General features: G+C 43.3%; 2 protein-coding genes and 2 non-coding genes across 6 annotated transcripts; all 4 read left to right on the top strand.

The window, feature by feature from the left end:
• Window positions 1-571: 571 nt before the first annotated feature.
• On the top strand, window positions 572-8,564 carry snx6 (sorting nexin 6). 3 transcript variants are annotated; one of them, XM_069152796.1, is made up of 14 exons: window positions 572-717; window positions 867-917; window positions 2,909-3,013; window positions 3,179-3,289; window positions 3,423-3,544; window positions 3,712-3,835; window positions 4,872-4,967; window positions 5,080-5,185; window positions 5,547-5,622; window positions 5,742-5,781; window positions 5,895-5,981; window positions 6,088-6,247; window positions 6,395-6,480; window positions 6,628-8,564. In XM_069152796.1, the coding sequence occupies exons 1-14, from the start codon at window positions 712-714 to the stop codon at window positions 6,667-6,669; spliced, it is 1,212 nt and encodes a 403-aa protein (XP_069008897.1). In that variant the 5' UTR covers window positions 572-711; the 3' UTR covers window positions 6,670-8,564. The 3 variants fall into 3 exon arrangements, with proteins under 3 accessions (XP_069008897.1, XP_069008896.1, XP_069008895.1); XM_069152795.1 differs by having other exon boundaries at window positions 574-717; window positions 870-917; window positions 6,616-8,564; XM_069152794.1 differs by having other exon boundaries at window positions 574-717; window positions 6,616-8,564.
• Window positions 8,565-9,668: 1,104 nt separating this feature from the next.
• psma3 (proteasome 20S subunit alpha 3) lies at window positions 9,669-16,202 on the top strand. Its single transcript, XM_069152793.1, has 11 exons — window positions 9,669-9,758; window positions 10,948-11,030; window positions 11,157-11,280; window positions 11,756-11,857; window positions 12,207-12,280; window positions 13,047-13,119; window positions 13,864-13,929; window positions 14,794-14,840; window positions 15,040-15,107; window positions 15,707-15,771; window positions 16,004-16,202. The coding sequence occupies exons 1-11, from the start codon at window positions 9,738-9,740 to the stop codon at window positions 16,046-16,048; spliced, it is 768 nt and encodes a 255-aa protein (XP_069008894.1). The 5' UTR covers window positions 9,669-9,737; the 3' UTR covers window positions 16,049-16,202.
• LOC138200288 (small nucleolar RNA SNORD53/SNORD92) lies at window positions 12,494-12,573 on the top strand. The gene has a single exon (XR_011178390.1). It is a non-coding gene; the product is annotated as a small nucleolar RNA SNORD53/SNORD92 (small nucleolar RNA).
• LOC138200294 (small nucleolar RNA SNORD53/SNORD92) lies at window positions 15,238-15,317 on the top strand. The gene has a single exon (XR_011178395.1). It is a non-coding gene; the product is annotated as a small nucleolar RNA SNORD53/SNORD92 (small nucleolar RNA).
• Window positions 16,203-16,887: the final 685 nt, after the last annotated feature.

Below are 16,887 nucleotides of genomic sequence, written 5' to 3'. Positions count from 1 at the left end.
GGAACGTGTGTACAAAGTGGAAGTTACATGTTTCTATATAGTCAGAACACACTAAATAATAACATTAATGAAGACATAAACAAGAGAAGGGTAAATGAAATAAAATCAGAATAAAGACAGATTTGTTACATCAGGCCTCAGTTTCATTTGAAACAAGAAAATGAAAGAAAGACGGGTTTTGAAATAGAGAAGTTATTAAGGTCGTCACGTGACTAAAGGTGAGGCTAATTTTTAATTTCCCATGTTTTATAATTAATTTGTAAGAGGTTAATTACCAAGAAACAGCTGTAAATGTTATTAATGGCTGTAAATATGAAGCAGGTTAGGTTAGGTAGTTAGGTTCACGGACAGCCGCTGCATTCTGTTTTTAATCTGATTTCCTTTGTTGAATTTGTTTTTTATGTTTTGAATTTGACAGATTTGTTTTCATCTGACTTTGTTTTGTTTTCTAATTTCATTTTAGTCTTTGTTTATTGTTTTTTTTCTTATATTTAATTAATTTTTTTTAATTTATATTTTTTTGTCTGTTAGGAATCCGAATTAGTATTTGGCTTGTTTGTTTTCAGTCTGATTTTATTTCAGTTTGTTCGTTTAGAGTCTGTGTTTATTGTTTATTTGTTTTCTGTTGTTTGTTTGTTTTGAATGTGATTGCTGAAATCCGCCCGGCCGTCCTGACGTCACTCCACTTCCTGTCTCCACCCGCTCGCAGCCATGATGGTGGGTTTCTCTCTTCTCTCCTTCTGTGTTCGTGTCGTTTTTCGGCTCGGTGTCGGGCCCCGGTTGTTGTCGTTAACGTTGTTGTTGATGTTTATGTGTTTGGGTCGGTGTGTCGGCAAACTAACGCTCTGTCGTCTCTTTATCTGCAGCAGGAAGGGCTGGACGACGGACCCGACTTCCTCTCCGAAGAGGACCGGGGAGTGAGTGCTCACCGTCTGCCTACCTGTCTGTCTGCTCACCTGACTGCTTGACTGTCTGTCTGTCTGGGTTCCGCTCCCGGTTCCGTTCTGCTCAGCTAAGATAGCTAATTAGCATTAGCTCGGGTTTTTCCTGCCAAGATAGCCGTCCTGGCTACCGTTAGCTGCATGCTAACGGGCAGTTAGCCTGTCAGCTGTTGACCGGATGTCCCGCTTCGGTGGCCCTGCTGCGGTCCGATCAGCTTGCGGGCCGTTAGCTTCACCTGCTATCTCTGTGCTAACGTGACTACAGGTGCAGCAGAGGCAGTGCTAAAAGCTGGCGAACCTTTTACATCATTAACGTGTTGCTAATGAGCTATTTGATGCGTGTCACATGTCTGACACACACACACACACACACCCGCCTCGGATGGTAATTGGTTAACCAGCTTCAGTCCAGATTAAGTCAGACGCGGAAAGTTCAGAGTGAAACATCCCTTTAGTGTTTCCGGTTTGTCTGAGACCACCACAGCTGCTCTTTGAGTTTCCTGCTGATAATCGATCATCTTCACCATCAGATTGGTTAGAAAAACAAATGTTAATGACTTCAGCCTGACGAATCCTTAAATTAAGATCCCGTCTCTGCAACCTCAACAAACACGCACAGAAAATATGTTTCCGTCATTTCTGAAATCTTGCCGTCACGTATCAGAAACTGTGTTTGTCAGGCCGGAGAGATAGATTTCATGTTTCTACTGTTGTATGTTGAGCTGCTACCAAAACCCAAATCAAGTTCAGCACAGTAATCACTAATCACAGTCACATGCTCGTTGTCGCAGCCTGCTTACTGCACAAAGCTGCACCGTTCCACTGAAAGATGAGGCGTCTCCAGTGGGGTCTTTTTTTTCTTTCTTTTTTTTGTGGGAGCTTTTGAGCTGGAGTGGTTCTGAATCTGGAAAAACTAAAGATCTTAAGCTGCAGGACGTTGTTGTGGCTTCCCTTTCCCCTTTTTCTGCAGCCGTGGCCACATCAGCCGAAGGCCGACGTTTTCCAGGAGAGTCCGTGACGTTTTTCTGGCTTCAACCAAAGCTGTGAAATCTGTCCTGGAAAACTACCTCGTGTGTTTTATGGCAGCAGGATCGAAGCCTGTCTGCACCACGGGGACATAAATCAGAGTCTCATCTGCATATAAATGGACTTTTGCCTCAATTCGTGTGGGACGTTTCAGTCTGGGAGCGAGTATAATTAGAAAAAGAAAGTTTCACAGATCAGATCCGGAGAAAAGAGATGAATCCGAATGTCTTTGTCGTCTTCGTGCTGCAGTTCTGCTGTAAAATGATCCGATTGATGAACAACATTTTGACTTTATAAAGTCTTTTCATTAAAAATATTTGAAACTCTTTAATTTATTTTTTTTATAGTTTTTGATCCCAGAACATCGTTGGAAGACGAACAGTTTAAATTACTGCTGCTTATTAGGGTGTAATGTGCATTTCAGGGAACATTTTCTAAAAGTTGGTTAATCGTTGCAGCTCTTTCGCAGCGTCGGCTTTTAAATAGATGTCAAAAAATGACCCTGTTACGGGCTCAACTTCAGCTACTTCAAAATAGTTTCTAAATATTAGGACAAAATCCTGCTCTGAATCTGAATCTGTGAGTCCTTTTGATTTGCAGGAGAACTTAAAGCGCGTAAATTCACGCAGATCAAATTAAGGCCACAGATTGAGAGATATTTAATGATTGAAGTTTGCAGCTTTGCTTTTCTTTCACGCTGATGAAACGTGGATTTGAGCTGAAAGTGCCGAACGGGATGATTTCATGCTTCTTTGGAGAGAAACCTCGCTCGGTGTGTTTCGAAAATTCACCACTTTAAATCCAAAACTATCTGAAACCAGGAGAAGCAGGTTTAATGATCAGGCGTAGCGGCCGATGACGTTTATGCCGGTCAGGATGTGTACGTTGCCGATCACCGGGTGTGGTGCATTGTGGGATATGTGCTTTCTGTCCTCCTGCAGCCGCGGGCGGTGAACGTGGACCTGCAGACGGACGCCACGCTGCAGGTCGACATCTCCGACGCCCTGAGTGAGCGAGACAAGGTCAAGTTCACCGTCCACACCAAGGTGAGTTCGGGGTCGGAACCCGAACACTCGACCGCGCTGGTAAAACAGACAGGGTGGGGGTCGTGGTTTCGGGTTTCAGAACCGGCCTTCAGTAATAAACGTCCCCCGCTTCTGTTAGTCACAATGACCTGACAGATTGGGCTTCTTGTTTGTTTTTTTTCAAAGAGCACGCTCCCCAACTTTAAGCAGAACGAGTTCTCGGTGGTCCGACAGCATGAAGAGTTCATCTGGCTGCACGACTCGTTCGTCGAAAACGAAGACTACGCAGGATACATCGTAAGAACCGCGCGCACACACACACACACACACACACACACACACACACACACACACACACTCTCTCATGTCCTGGAGGCTCAAATGGGGCGCAGTGTGTCTCAGTCCCGTTTTTGTTGTTGTTGTTGTGTAGATCCCCCCGGCCCCTCCCAGACCAGACTTTGATGCGTCCAGGGAGAAGTTGCAGAAGCTGGGGGAGGGAGAAGGATCCATGACCAAGGAGGAGTTCACCAAGATGAAGCAGGAGCTGGAGGCGTGAGTCCGCACAGACGTCTCCACAGCAGTTCGTAGCTCATAAATCACCGCACTGACTGACTGAGTCACTGCTGTGTGTGTGTGTGTGTGTGTGTGTGTGTGTGTGTGTGTGTGTGTGTGTGTGTGTGTGTGTGTGTGTGTGTGTCGTCACCACCACCACCACCCAGAGAGTACCTGGCCATCTTTAAGAAGACCGTCGCCATGCACGAGGTCTTCCTGTGCCGCGTGGCAGCTCATCCCGTCCTCAGGAAAGACCTGAACTTCCATGTCTTCCTGGAGTACAACCAGGACGTGAGTATCTCACTCGGGACAGACGCGGCTCGGAGGAAGAGCAGGTATCGTCTTTATCGGGCGTATCAGAATCACATTGCGCCGGACGGATGTAGAAATGCTTCTTCAAAAACACGACTAATGGCGCTTTTACGTCCGCTTAAACATTCTGAAACCTGCCAGTTTCCACCAAAGCAACCCGACAGACAGTGTAACATCAGCTTCTTTCTTTTTTGTTCAGAGCTAGATATGTAATATGCGGAGGCTTAAAACACGAACGAGGATAGTGATAGAGCACCAAGATATGTGGCCGTTCCTCAAATGCATTCAGGAGACGATCCCCTCCGTTTTCTTTGCCGTTTTGAATCAGCTGACGCGTTGCTACGAGCCGATCGGCCGCTTTGAAAGCGGCGACGTTCTAAAACTTGACGAGCCGAGTCACAGGCAACACCGTCAGTTCTCACTGCGGCGACGTTAAAAAACAGTTTCACGAGTCTTTGGTCTGAACTGGAATTAACGGGGCCAGACTGTGTCGAAACAGAAGTCTCGAGTTGCTCTCGCTGAGTCTGCATCGTTTTATGAAGCGCCGTGAGGTCAGAGTGCACGTGTGCTGTTGACAGTAATAAATAAGCTCATCAAAGTTTTCCCCCCTAACTCCTCCCGACTCCTTCAGCGAGACCGGAAAATACACAATCGAGGCTTCGCTCACCCCGATCCTAACGGTCGGAACACAACACGAGACTTTTCAGCCACTTAAGACCCGAACTGATCCGAGCTCTGTGTTCCCGGAGAGCTGGACGTTCTGTGAACTCTGTGCAGCAGTTTTATTAACACGCTTAATGACTTAAAGCTGCGGCTCCCGTACGAGCAAGCGTACGAGATCGGAGCAGTTTAAATGCCTGCGGACGAATCCGTGAAGCCCAAATGAAGCGATTAAAAATGGATTAAAGATGGAACCTTGAGGGGAGAAATAATCTTCAGAAGCTGAAGAAGATGTTCAGTACGTGTGTGTGTGTGTGTGTGTGTGTGTGTGTGTGTGTGATTTTTTTTTTTACAGCTGAGCGTACGAGGGAAGAACAAGAAGGAGAAGCTGGAAGATTTCTTCAAGAACGTGGTGAAGTCGGCGGACGGCGTCCTGGTGGCCGGAGTCAAGGTGACCGACACGGAAACCGAGAGCTCAGAGCCTCCAGCTCACTTTTACTGACGCACATCTGTTGTCTTCTTTGTTTTCACCGTTTTTTTTGGTGTTTTTTTTTGCGTTTCAGGACGTGGACGATTTCTTTGAGCACGAGAAGACGTTTCTGTTAGAATATCACAACAGAGTCAAAGACGCCTCGGCCAAATCTGACCGAATGATCCGCTCGCACAAAAGTAAGAATCTCAAACAGACGCAGCTGTTTACCGGGGAGGGTGGCGCATAATGATCCGGGTGCATTATGGGAAATGTGGGATCCCGTGTTTTTGGACTTTAATGTGTCTCGCATAAGACGCACACAGAGGCTCCCGTTTTTAAATTCAGAAACGATCAGGAACGTCATTTCATGAATGCACAAACCTGCGTCCACATTTAATGCTCTCCCTGCCGGGCGGGCGGAGGATATTTTTATTTTAGGACGGTATTTTATGCTCGTAGATGATTTACCGAGCAGAATGTCCCAACCCTGGAATGTGGAACCCGCCGTTTGGTTCTGATATATATATATATATTTTTTTTTTGGTGTCGTGGGTTTAGACGCTGCTGACGACATCAACAGAATCGCCTCAACTCTCTACACACTAGGAACGCAGGACTCCACAGACCTCTGCAAGTACGGTCAAACGCCTTTCCTCCGACAGAAAGTCCTTCAGAGGGTTTCCAGCACACAGTTTTAAGAGTTTGTGGCAAAAATTCAACGTCCTCCTCGTTGATCTGCGTCTTGTGTTGCAGGTTCTTCCTGAAGGTGTCGGAGCTGTTTGAGAAAACGAGGGTCGGTTTGTTTTCAGCCTTGTTCGTGTACTTTCTGGTCAACACGTTTCCTCCTTCATCCCAATAAGTGTAAACGAGCTGTCTGCTGATTGCTGTTCTCTCGTCGTCTCGCAGAAAATCGAAGCTCGAGTTGCAGCGGACGAAGACCTGAAGCTGGCCGACCTGCTGAAATATTACCTGCGAGAGTCCCAGGCGGCGAAGGTCTGATGCTTGCCGACAGCCGGTCGCTTCAAGATGGTCAATAAACTTGGGTTTCCGTTAAAAACTGAAGTGTGTGTGTGATGATGCCCCTCCCTCCTCCCTGCAGGACCTGCTGTACCGGAGGAGCCGGGCTCTGGTGGACTACGAGAACGCTAATAAGGCTCTGGACAAAGCTCGAGCCAAAAACAGAGACGTCCTTCAGGCCGAGACCAGCCAGCAGCTCTGCTGCCACAAGTTCGAGAAGATCTCCGAGTCCGCCAAGCAAGGTCTGTTACCTTGTCTTAAATATCTTCTGTTAACCCCTCGTCCTCTTTGAATTTACCTGCCGGTTCAGGCGCCTCGGAGAATCCGTGTGTAGACGTTTGTCCGACTCTTTTGCTTTATCTAACGGCGGATTCTCCTCTGAACCACAGAGCTCATAGACTTCAAGACGAGACGAGTGGCAGCGTTCAGGAAGAACCTGGTGGAGCTGGCAGAGCTGGAGCTCAAACACGCCAAGGTAATACTCCTGCTGTTAGAGGAGCAGTTTAGCTGTCCATGAAAACCCTCCGTAGTCACATTACAGTCAGACAGAGAGACGTCCAGCACTGTTCAAGTCTGTGATTTCTCTGACTCCGCCCCCTCTCATCTGTAGGGGAACCTGCAGCTGCTGCAGAGCTGTCTGGGCGTCCTGAAAGGTAACACTTAACTGTACGACCCCGCCCACATCCAGCTGGACACGCCCCCGGTCACTGTCCTGCCCATATCCAGCTGGACACGCCCATTAGGGGGCGGAGCCACGAACGACGGATGAACTACACCGAAAACTCTGGACCACAGAGAGAGAGAGAGCGAGATATAACAAGGGGTTAAATATGACAGGAAGTCTGTCGTCTTCATCACTAACCAGACACCGTCTTCATCCTTATCCTCCTCCTCTTCCTCTCTCCAGGAGCACCTGTGCTGGTCCCGCTGGTGGAGCAGAACCCAGCTGGGTCACGGTAGAGTCTCCTGAGTGATGTTCATATGAAATGTCCTGTTCGCAGAACCAGCAGTCTGGTTCCGGTCGGGTTCCGTTGTAACTCAGTATCATCTGCTATTATTCAGTGCCGACACCTGGACTGTACGTTGACTTCTGTCGTTGCACTGAAGTTAAATTAAATAAATTCACTCTAAAATGTGTCACTTTTTTCATTTGAGTCAGAAAGCGTTTGATCAAAGAATAAATCAAAAGGATCTTCAACGTGATCCGATACGGCGAGTCCACACAGAACCAGAAACATTCGTATGAACGTCACTCAGAGGAGGCGACGCCGATCCCAGTCTGCTGCATCTGCACCAACTGGTCCCAGTTTGTCTCAGCTAGTCTCCATCTGACCGGCTCCTTTTGTCTTATTTTGAAAGTGAAACATCAGAACTCTATTCGCCAAAGAAACAAAAACCGGAAGTCGTGATCTCGACTCTCTGTCTCATAATCAGGAGGAAAAGTTTCTTTCCAATTTTGCAATTATGAGACACATTTAAAATAACTCGACGTAATTATGAAATATCTCTCGCGTTCGTCCTTTGGGGATTTCAGTAAACAGAGAAATCAACTTGTTCAAATTATTTCCTTGAATTTTTTATTTTTTTTTATTTTAATTTTACTGCAGAGATGTTCTTCTTTTCAATTCGTGAGCAGAAAGTTATCGAAGTCCCCCCAAAAAATAATGTCGGTATCGGTACTCGTCTTTCGGTAGCTGGTTTATGATCTTCCTCAGCAGGTGATAAATTTCAAAAAAAATTTCGACACCTTAAAGGAAGAAAATTGAAACGAGTTGATTTCTCATTCGATTATTTCTGTTTCTGTTTCAAAAAAAAGACAAAACTGCTTCGTCGTCGTGGAGTCTGTCCGTCTTTTCTGTTTTATTTTCTGTTTCTGTGCAGCTGTCATCATTCTGTCCTCATCGTCCTCCTCCTGCTCTTCTGTTCTCTGTTGTCTTACTTTGGCGGTGCTTGTGTGTGTGTGTGTGTGTCTGGGGGTCGTTTTAATGTGTCGGTGAACTTCCTGTTCGGCCGCCGCTGTGTGACGGTGTTTGGAGTCCAGCTCTCGGTTCTTATTAAAATGTAATTTCACTAAATAAATTAAAAAAAAAGCCTTGTACATGTTTGTATTAGTGAACTAATGAACGCTAATCATCTTCATCACTAACTGTAGCTTCTTTTCTCTCCGATCAGATGTTTTTTTTTTGTTTTTTGTTTTTGTCATTCCAGTTGATGGTGGAGCTTCAGTCTGTTTGCCTTAATCCGTCGCTCTGTTTGATTTATTGTAAAGACAAAGTTAAAAAGTCGCAGAATGAAATCGTACTATGTTCCCGTTCGGTTTTTTTTTTTTTTTTTTATTATTTTTTTTTTTTAAGTGCACTGAATGTTTTTTCACTCTCATGTGACCAAAGCTTTCTTTTCCGACTCGAGATGGAGACGTGATGAAAAAAAGAAGAAGAATTAAAACAGATGATTTATGAAATTCACAACATTTTTAGTTGTTTAAACCTTCAGCAGGTCTGTAATCCACCCCGGTCATACTGAGACTCAATAAAACTTTACAGACACTTTTCTTACAAATCCTCTGTGTGAGCGGTTTACTGGCACCATCGGAGAGACCGACAGCGTCTGATTGGACGAGAGAGCTGTCCATCACACAGTCAGACGTTGGTTTGCTGCTTAGTTGTGTGTGTGTGTGTGTCTGTGAGTGTGTGTGTGTGGTTCACGGGTTTACTTCAGGATATCAAAAGCACTACAGTTTGAAGTTGTTTCAGGAAATCTTTGTCTTTGAATTTTAATTGATGCCCCAAGTTCAGAAACTGCAGTTCCCATGATACTTTGGGTCTATATGATAGACTTTCTCTCTATTTCACAACAAATTTAATGGAAAGATATGATTTTGAAAACTAATTGTGCACACAGGCTTTGTTTTGATGACAATTTAAAGTCTGCAGAAGCATGTTAAATGTATTTATTGTTGCATTTATAATCAGCCAGTCAACTACTGTAAATTGAATCATGAAAAGAATAGATTACACGTCAAGGACTAAAGTTGTACAAAACACAGCTGGTGGCATAAAAAAAACATTTAAAAAAATTTGTTTTGGACAGTTCAATACAAAATAGTTTTTTCCTAATCAGGTTTATTTTGAAGTATTTTGAAAATTTCACTGCAGCAGGAAGAACTGTGCATCGTGACGTCACTGCAGCATCACTCGGAACTGGAACCAAACTCGTCTTCTGTGGTGTAAAATGACCAGCTCTAAACTCAGGAAGAAAATAGTTGACAGGAAGTGAATGTCCCTCCAAAATAAAAGCTCAATTATGAAACCATGCATTCATTGATGTTTAATTGAAACACGTGGTAATTCTGCTTCAGTTTATGGTTGTTTATGAGTTTCTCAGTCGTTTTGTGTCTTTAATTTTTTTTTACATGACCTGGTGGTCATTTTGTGACATTTTGAGATTATTTTAAACCATTTTGTTAAAAATTGTGAAAAAAAATATGAATTAGTCTCTGAAAAAAGATCAATTAAAGAGAACCCTGTGGTCGTACATGGTTATCTAACAAAATATGATATGTTTTCATTTCTTTTTAATTTTAAACATGTCTATCGGTCGTACATGGCTCCGTTTTTCACCAAGACTTTTATTGTGAAAGCTGTGGCCGGAAGCAGATCTGCAACGTTTGATGACGCACAGGAACAGCGGGTCGATTGAGAGCTGTTCAGAGGACTCACAGTCGGTGTAAAGATGAGCTCCATCGGGACCGGGGTGAGTGTTTCAGTGTCTCTCTGAGCTGAAGCGCCTCTTTAACTTCACATTAAATGTTTCTGTTTCCGCTTTCAGTCCGAATTTTAGGGAAATACTCCACTTTCGTACGGGAAAGCACTTTATTCACAGCGACCTGTGGCTAGCACGCTAGCTAGCATGTTAGCATGCTGAGTCACAGCAAGGCCCCGTGCGGAACAGAACTGAAACTGAAAATAGACCGAGCCGAATGTTTTAGTTGAGTTTAATTGAACACACTGTTTGTTTTAAACGAGCAGAACAAAACGGACCTGTCATTGTCATAGAACTTCTCATTTTAATGAGAGAAAATACTGATATTGACGTAATCACAGACGATGCTTACAGTTAGCTTCGGCACTTGCCAAACCCCGTTTGGAAATAATCAGATTTAAATTCACTCCCTTGTCAGACAAAATTCGCTCCCCGAATAGATGATTTTTAGACTTTTGATTATCTAAACAATCTGCTGTGGTTCCATCGGGGTTTTACTTGACTCGCAAACAAACTTGATCTTCCGCCGCAAACTAAAAACACACCTCTTCCGACTATACTTTGAATTAAGTAGCACTTAAAATGGCACTTAGTAATAGCACTTTGAAGTTTGGCTTTCTCGAAGAAAATTGTACTCTCTTCTGAATTTGTACCCTCATGGTTGAAATGCACTTATTGTACGTCGCTTTGGATAAAAGCGTCAGCTAAATGAAATGTAATATAATCCCAGCTCTGAGAGCTGCAGTATCCAGCAGGACAATAATATTATATTAAGTATGAAAACACCTCAAAACAACTGTTTGGTGTGTCAGTTGAATGATTTTTAGCAGGTAGAAGTGATGTGTTTAAGGTATTAAGTGACTAATATTTTCATGGATTTGTGTTGCATATTCAGGTTTTAAATAGGTTTATCCTGAAATGATGGATTGTGATTTACTGAAGAGATTTTAATCTCCACAGATTGAAAACCGGCTGTCTTTTATCAGGCAGTGAATACCAGCAGTATTTACACTTTCAGCATGTTTATCTGTACACACGATAAATATGAATCCTAAGTGCTCTCTCAAAGGTAAAGGACTTGTTAAGGTGTGAGAAGTGGATAAAACCCCCGATCTGTAGAACTGTTGACATTTATTTTACTGTGTGAAGCTGCTGAGGTGACATTTTCTGTGTCCTGCAGTACGACCTGTCGGCTTCCACCTTCTCACCGGATGGCCGAGTGTTTCAAGTGGAGTACGCCATGAAGGCCGTGGAGAACAGCAGGTACGAGTCTTCGCCTTTTTAAACCAATACCAGGCGCAGACACGTTTCACACACACTCTTGATTTCACGTGTGTGATCACGTATCTTTCAGCCAGCTGTCTAATGTGTGTGTGTGTGTGTGTTCAGCACGGCGATCGGGATTCGCTGTAAGGACGGCGTTGTGTTCGGGGTGGAGAAGCTCGTCCTGTCCAAGCTGTACGAGCAGGGATCCAACAAACGCATCTTCAACATTGACAGACATGTTGGCATGGTAACTACATGCGTGCGCGCACGCGCACACACACACACACACACACACACACACACACCAGCCTACCATCTGACATTTGATAAATGATGTGATCTTCGAGATTTAAAAAAAAAAAAAAATAACTTTCCTCTTGAACCTGCCAGTAGTTTTGGGGGTTCAGCAGGTGAAACCAAATGTCTGTCATCTCCTGCCACACAAAGAAAACCTGATGAACTACTCAAGACATTTAATTTCTCAAAACAAAGCATCATTTTATTAGTAATATGAATTAGATTAGTTGGTCTACTAGCCATTAGGAAGGTCATGTGATGTGCATGTATTATGTCGATGGGTTTAGTGTCTGACATGAATGGGACCTTTCACTCTGCGTTTACTTCATATTTTCTAGGATATTTGAACTTCAGTGTTGATGGATGAGTAAATAAAGCGTCCTCTCTCTCTCTCTCTCTCTCTCGCTCTCTTTCTCTCTCTCCAGGCAGTCGCTGGTCTGCTGGCTGACGCTCGCTCGCTCGCTGAAGTCTCCAGAGAAGAAGCCTCCAACTTCAGATCAAACTACGGACACGACATTCCTCTGAAGGTAACGACACGTCAGCTTCCTGTCGTCATTCGTCTCTTTTCGGGACAAATCGCTGCGGGGCTGGACATCAGAATTTATTTAAATCAGAAAACAGAATAAATTTAAAACGGTTCAGAATAAAGTCCGACTCACATCTGATCATTATTGTGTGTAAACATGAGGGGCCGATTATTAAACAGATTGTGATCAGAGGACCGATTGGGTTGCTGCGTCACTCCTTCTGGGCGGGGGGGTTAAAAAAAAAGAAAAAAACACTGATGACGAACCTCCATCCACCTTAGAGTTAGCATTGTGTGATGCTAGGTTAAAGGCTGTGATGCTAAGCTAACTGCGCTTCCTGTCATTGCAGCACCTGTCAGAACGAGTAGCCATGTACGTCCACGCCTACACGTTGTACAGTGCCGTGAGGCCATTCGGCTGCAGGTGAGTTCAATGGAACATTACGGTGCGTTCAGGGACCATACGAATTTTCTCACTTGAAACACGGCTGCCTTTGTCTGTCAATCAAAGTGATGACTAATGAGCTGTCAATTGATTAAAGAGGTTGAAGAGAAAAAAAAAAAACTTTGTCTACATTCCATCACTGATCCCAAAACATGGATCAATACCACCGATTGGTTAAAACTCGGCAGCAGGGAGGGATGATGAGAGTCAGAAAGGTTTCGCACACTTTGCTGAAATCCCGTGATGTCACTTCCTCTTGGCTGTCTGACCTACTCTAAGCTGCCCTTACCTCCGAGCATAACGATCGATTTTTTTATTTTTTTTATTCAATCCAATCGGTTGACTCCCAGTCTGACGTCAAACTGATATGTCTTTTGAATGAAACTTTATAAACAAATACAAAAGTGGACAACAACAACACAGAGTGATGAAATTACACCGAGCGAAACTTTGACATTAAGTCAGAGTAACTAAAATCCTCAGCTGTTCACAACAAATGTCAACTTCATTCAGGAATCAGTGTCGTGTGTTGGAGGTCAAAGGTCAGCGGTGCGATGCGTTCGAAGGTCAGATCAAATCGGTCTGATCAAATCAGTCTGAAGCAGTGAAGGATCATCAGCTCAGGAACACAAAAGTAGCTGGTGAAGATGATGAAGCTGAAGTGTTGCACACTCCCTCCTCTTCCTCACTGCCTTTTAGCCTGCGTTGTTGTTGTTGTTTACCACAATGTGTTCGTCTCTCCCAGTTTCATCCTCGGCTCATACGACAAAGATGACGGTTCTCAGCTCTACATGGTCGACCCATCTGGCATCTCATACGTAAGTCTGTCTGTACACACACACACACACACACACACACACACACACACACACACACACACACACACACACACATCACGTATCTTTCACCCAGCTGCATTGGGGCCGGCGACACCAACAGACTTAACAAACTGGTTAAGAAGGCCGGCTCCATCATTGGCTGCAAACTGGACAGGCTGGAAAAGGTGGTGGAGAGGAGGACACTGAGGAAACTGTTATCCATATTGGATCACCCTGACCACCCTCTCCACCACCTGCTGCAGGGACAGCGGAGCACTTCCTCCACCAGACTCCTCCAGCTCCGCTGTCACAAGGACAGATACAGGAGATCATTCCTGCCGACCGCAATAAGACTGTACAATAACTCACCTCTGGCAAAATCCATCACACAACAATAACACTGTTGTCTGAAAAACACATTTTTCTTGTTTGTTTAAATCTTTGCACTATTGTTTAGTTAGTTTTAATTTATTTTAATTATTCTATTTTATTTTATTTATTGTATATACTGTACATTTTTATATTTAATATTTTACTGTTGTTTTATTGCTTTCCTGTACCTATAATGCTGCTGTAGTGAAAAAAATGTCCCCTTGTGGGATTAATAAAGTAACTATGTCTATCTATCTATCTATCTATCTATCTATCTATCTATCTATCTAACTAACTAACTATATATCTATCTAACCTGTGTGTGTGTGTGTGTGTGTGTGTGTGTGTGTGTGTGTGTGTGTGTGTGTTCAGGGTTATTGGGGATGTGCCATCGGAAAAGCAAAACAAGCTGCCAAGACGGAGATCGAAAAGCTGGGGGTGAGGTTCCGGCAGATTCAGGAAGTTCATTCACTAAACCGACACGTCTCTTTAATAGTGGCTGTTTTTTTTTTTTATCATGTAAAGAAGCCTTCAAACCTCCAGGTGATGTCAGAGTTTCGGTCTGCGGCTTAAAGCGCCCACTAAACTCTGCCATAGATTGTCTGTGAGGGAAGATGCATCACTCTGTAATAATTCTCTATGATCGTCAGTGAGCACCTTAAATACAGCAGTCTCCTGTAGCTGTGAAACACTCGTGAACAATCGGCTGTAAAAGTCCAAATATTCAGACATTTAATGAAGTGTTTGGTTATTTATTTTTTGGTATATGTCATTAATACTTTCAGGCAATAGTATCAGACAATTTATAGAATTATTTTTTTTTTTTTTAAATTTTTATTACTTATTTGCATCTTTTTATTATTTGATTGAGATTTTTAAAAGACATTTTCTGTACACATTTTTATAAATATCATTCTGACTTATTTTCAGACATTTTTTAAAATATTTTTTCAGCCTTTTTTACGCTCATTTTAATTATATTATTATTATTACATTTTAATCAGCACCGCAGTAATTGATATTATTCAACTATTTTTAGGCTTTTTAATTTATTTTCTGGTGGTATTTTACTCACCCGTTAATGTATTTTAAATAAAGGGGGAAATGACTGCCAGATTAATTGATAAGGAGAATGGTGGATAAGTGCGGCTCAATGCGGCAAGAAATCTTTATAATTTTGGATTTATTTGTGCAAGTTGTTGTTGTTGTTGTTCCTCGGAGCCGATGACAAACAACCACACGGATGATTCAAGTGGTTCAAGGCTCTTCCTGTCGTAACCGTGTGTTTTTCTCGTCCGTCAGATGAAGAACATGACGTGCAGAGAGCTGGTTAAAGAAGTCGCCAAAATGTGAGTCGGCAACGTCCAAGCTGAACTTTAACTCTTAACTCGCATCCGATGTTACCAATATGAGGGCGTCAGATTTTATCAGTAGAGAAAACAGGAAATGAAGCTGTCAGATAAAGGTGCAACATTTCCTTCAACTATCAGCGCAGTTAACACGTCATGTTTCTGTCAAGACTGAAATATTTTATTTTGGACTTTCCAGAATCTACATCGTTCATGACGAGGTGAAGGACAAATCGTTCGAGCTGGAACTCAGCTGGGTCGGAGAAGGTAAGAACCAATCACGGCTCCGATTTTCTTCTTCTCTGCCCGGTTTGTTTGTCTCTTAAGAAGAAATGCTTTTATTTCTTAAAAGCTTTTAGTTTCCTGTGAGATTGAGCAGCTGAAGCTGGTCAGCAGAGAGGGATGATGAGAGTCAGAAAGGTTTCGCTAACTGGGCTGAAATCCCGTGATGTCACTTCCTCTTGGCTGTCTGACCTCGAGCTGCACACGCAGGAACACACCTGCTCTCACTTCTGATCGCTACAATCGATCAGGTTCCTTCTTCGATTGAGAAACGTCACGCCGGTCGTGACGGAAAAGGCCTTTTAACAAAACAAATACAGAAGGTGGCAATGACACTTGGTTTGAAAGTTTTACAGTTTCACAAATGAGCTGTGAGGAAAACAAGGAACGAAAAACGGGCTCAAAACTAAAAACATCAAATAACATTCAGCCGTTACTGCAGTTCTTAAAAAAAGGGTCTATTTCTAGATATAAACGCTGGATTTTTATGACATCATTGATCGGAGAAACCTCACCTGGATGAACCTTGTACAGGTAAATTACAGCACGTCTGACTTTCCTCCCGTCTGTCGTCTCTCCTTCAGTCACAAACGGACGACACGAGTTGGTGCCCAAAGACGTCCGAGAGGAAGCAGAGAAATACGCCAAGGTGAGCATTTACCTGCAGTAGCGACATTCACATCGACTGAAACACACACACACACACACACATCTGACTTTCTGACAGTGGAAGAGAAATAAAATAACCAGAAAGTTCCTGTCGCTTGTCGTTTCCGTAGTTCTTGTCGCTGCCTGTAGAAGCTAGCGTTTCCGTAGTTCCTGTTTCTGCCTTTAGGGGGCGGTAACATTCAGCTGATTCTCCTGTTTTTTCCGTGTTGCAGGATTCCCTGGAGGAGGAGGACGACTCGGATGAAGACAACATGTAAACTCCGCACTAACGCCCTTCATTTCCATCTCTGCTGACAGCACACATCTGATTCTTTTTTATGTTTTATAGCTCACAAAACTTTCATGTTGGTTGTTTTGCTGTTTGATGATATTTCAGCTTTGAAAATAAAAACTAAAAAAAGTTGGAGGAAAGTTTTACGGGCTGTTTTGTGTTGATCAGCTGATGAACACTAAATATAAATCAGCTCTGACTCTGAATAAAAAAAAAGATGAAAAGACTTTTTTTCATTATCGGTTAATAAAACATCCGAGTGTTGAAGGGAAAATATTTTTGCCAAAACATCAAACCTTAAAACAAGTAAACGGCCGTAAGCGTCTTTGCTGCCGAGGTGCCAAGTGTTGTTTGAAAATGCAAATCAATGAATTGTGCGACGGAACCTCTGTCACTGATTTCCTTTTTACGTGTTGACTTTGATTCTCCCCAAGTGCTCGCTGAATAGAGCTGCTGCTCCTTTGAGTCGAAAAGGAGCCAGCTGAAGTTGGTTGGGAGTTTCTGATTAGGACGCCTTTTAGGTGCTTTCCGTTGGAGGATTTCTGGCTATGTCCACCTGGAAAGAGATCCAGGGATAAACCCAGAACACGCTGCAGGGATCATAAATCTCATCCGGCCTGGGAATACCTCGGGAGGAGCTGGAAAATGTTGCTTGCCACAGAGAAGTCTTTGCTAACTTGCTAATAACCTTTTAATAACAGTTGGAAACTGTCGATTTATCAAGAAAACATTAAGTTGTTGCATCTTGACCACACTACAGCAGTGAAATGCTGCTTTTACCTTCAGTGTTCACCTAATGTAGCGATCTAACATGCCACATTATTA

The sequence above is a fragment of the Embiotoca jacksoni genome, unplaced genomic scaffold, assembly GCF_022577435.1.
Source record: "Embiotoca jacksoni isolate LCO1_2020_lvr unplaced genomic scaffold, fEmbJac1.0.p SCAF_18, whole genome shotgun sequence".
In the NCBI taxonomy this organism is placed as follows: Eukaryota; Metazoa; Chordata; class Actinopteri; family Embiotocidae; genus Embiotoca; species Embiotoca jacksoni.
This window is presented reverse-complemented; position numbering and strand designations above follow the sequence as displayed.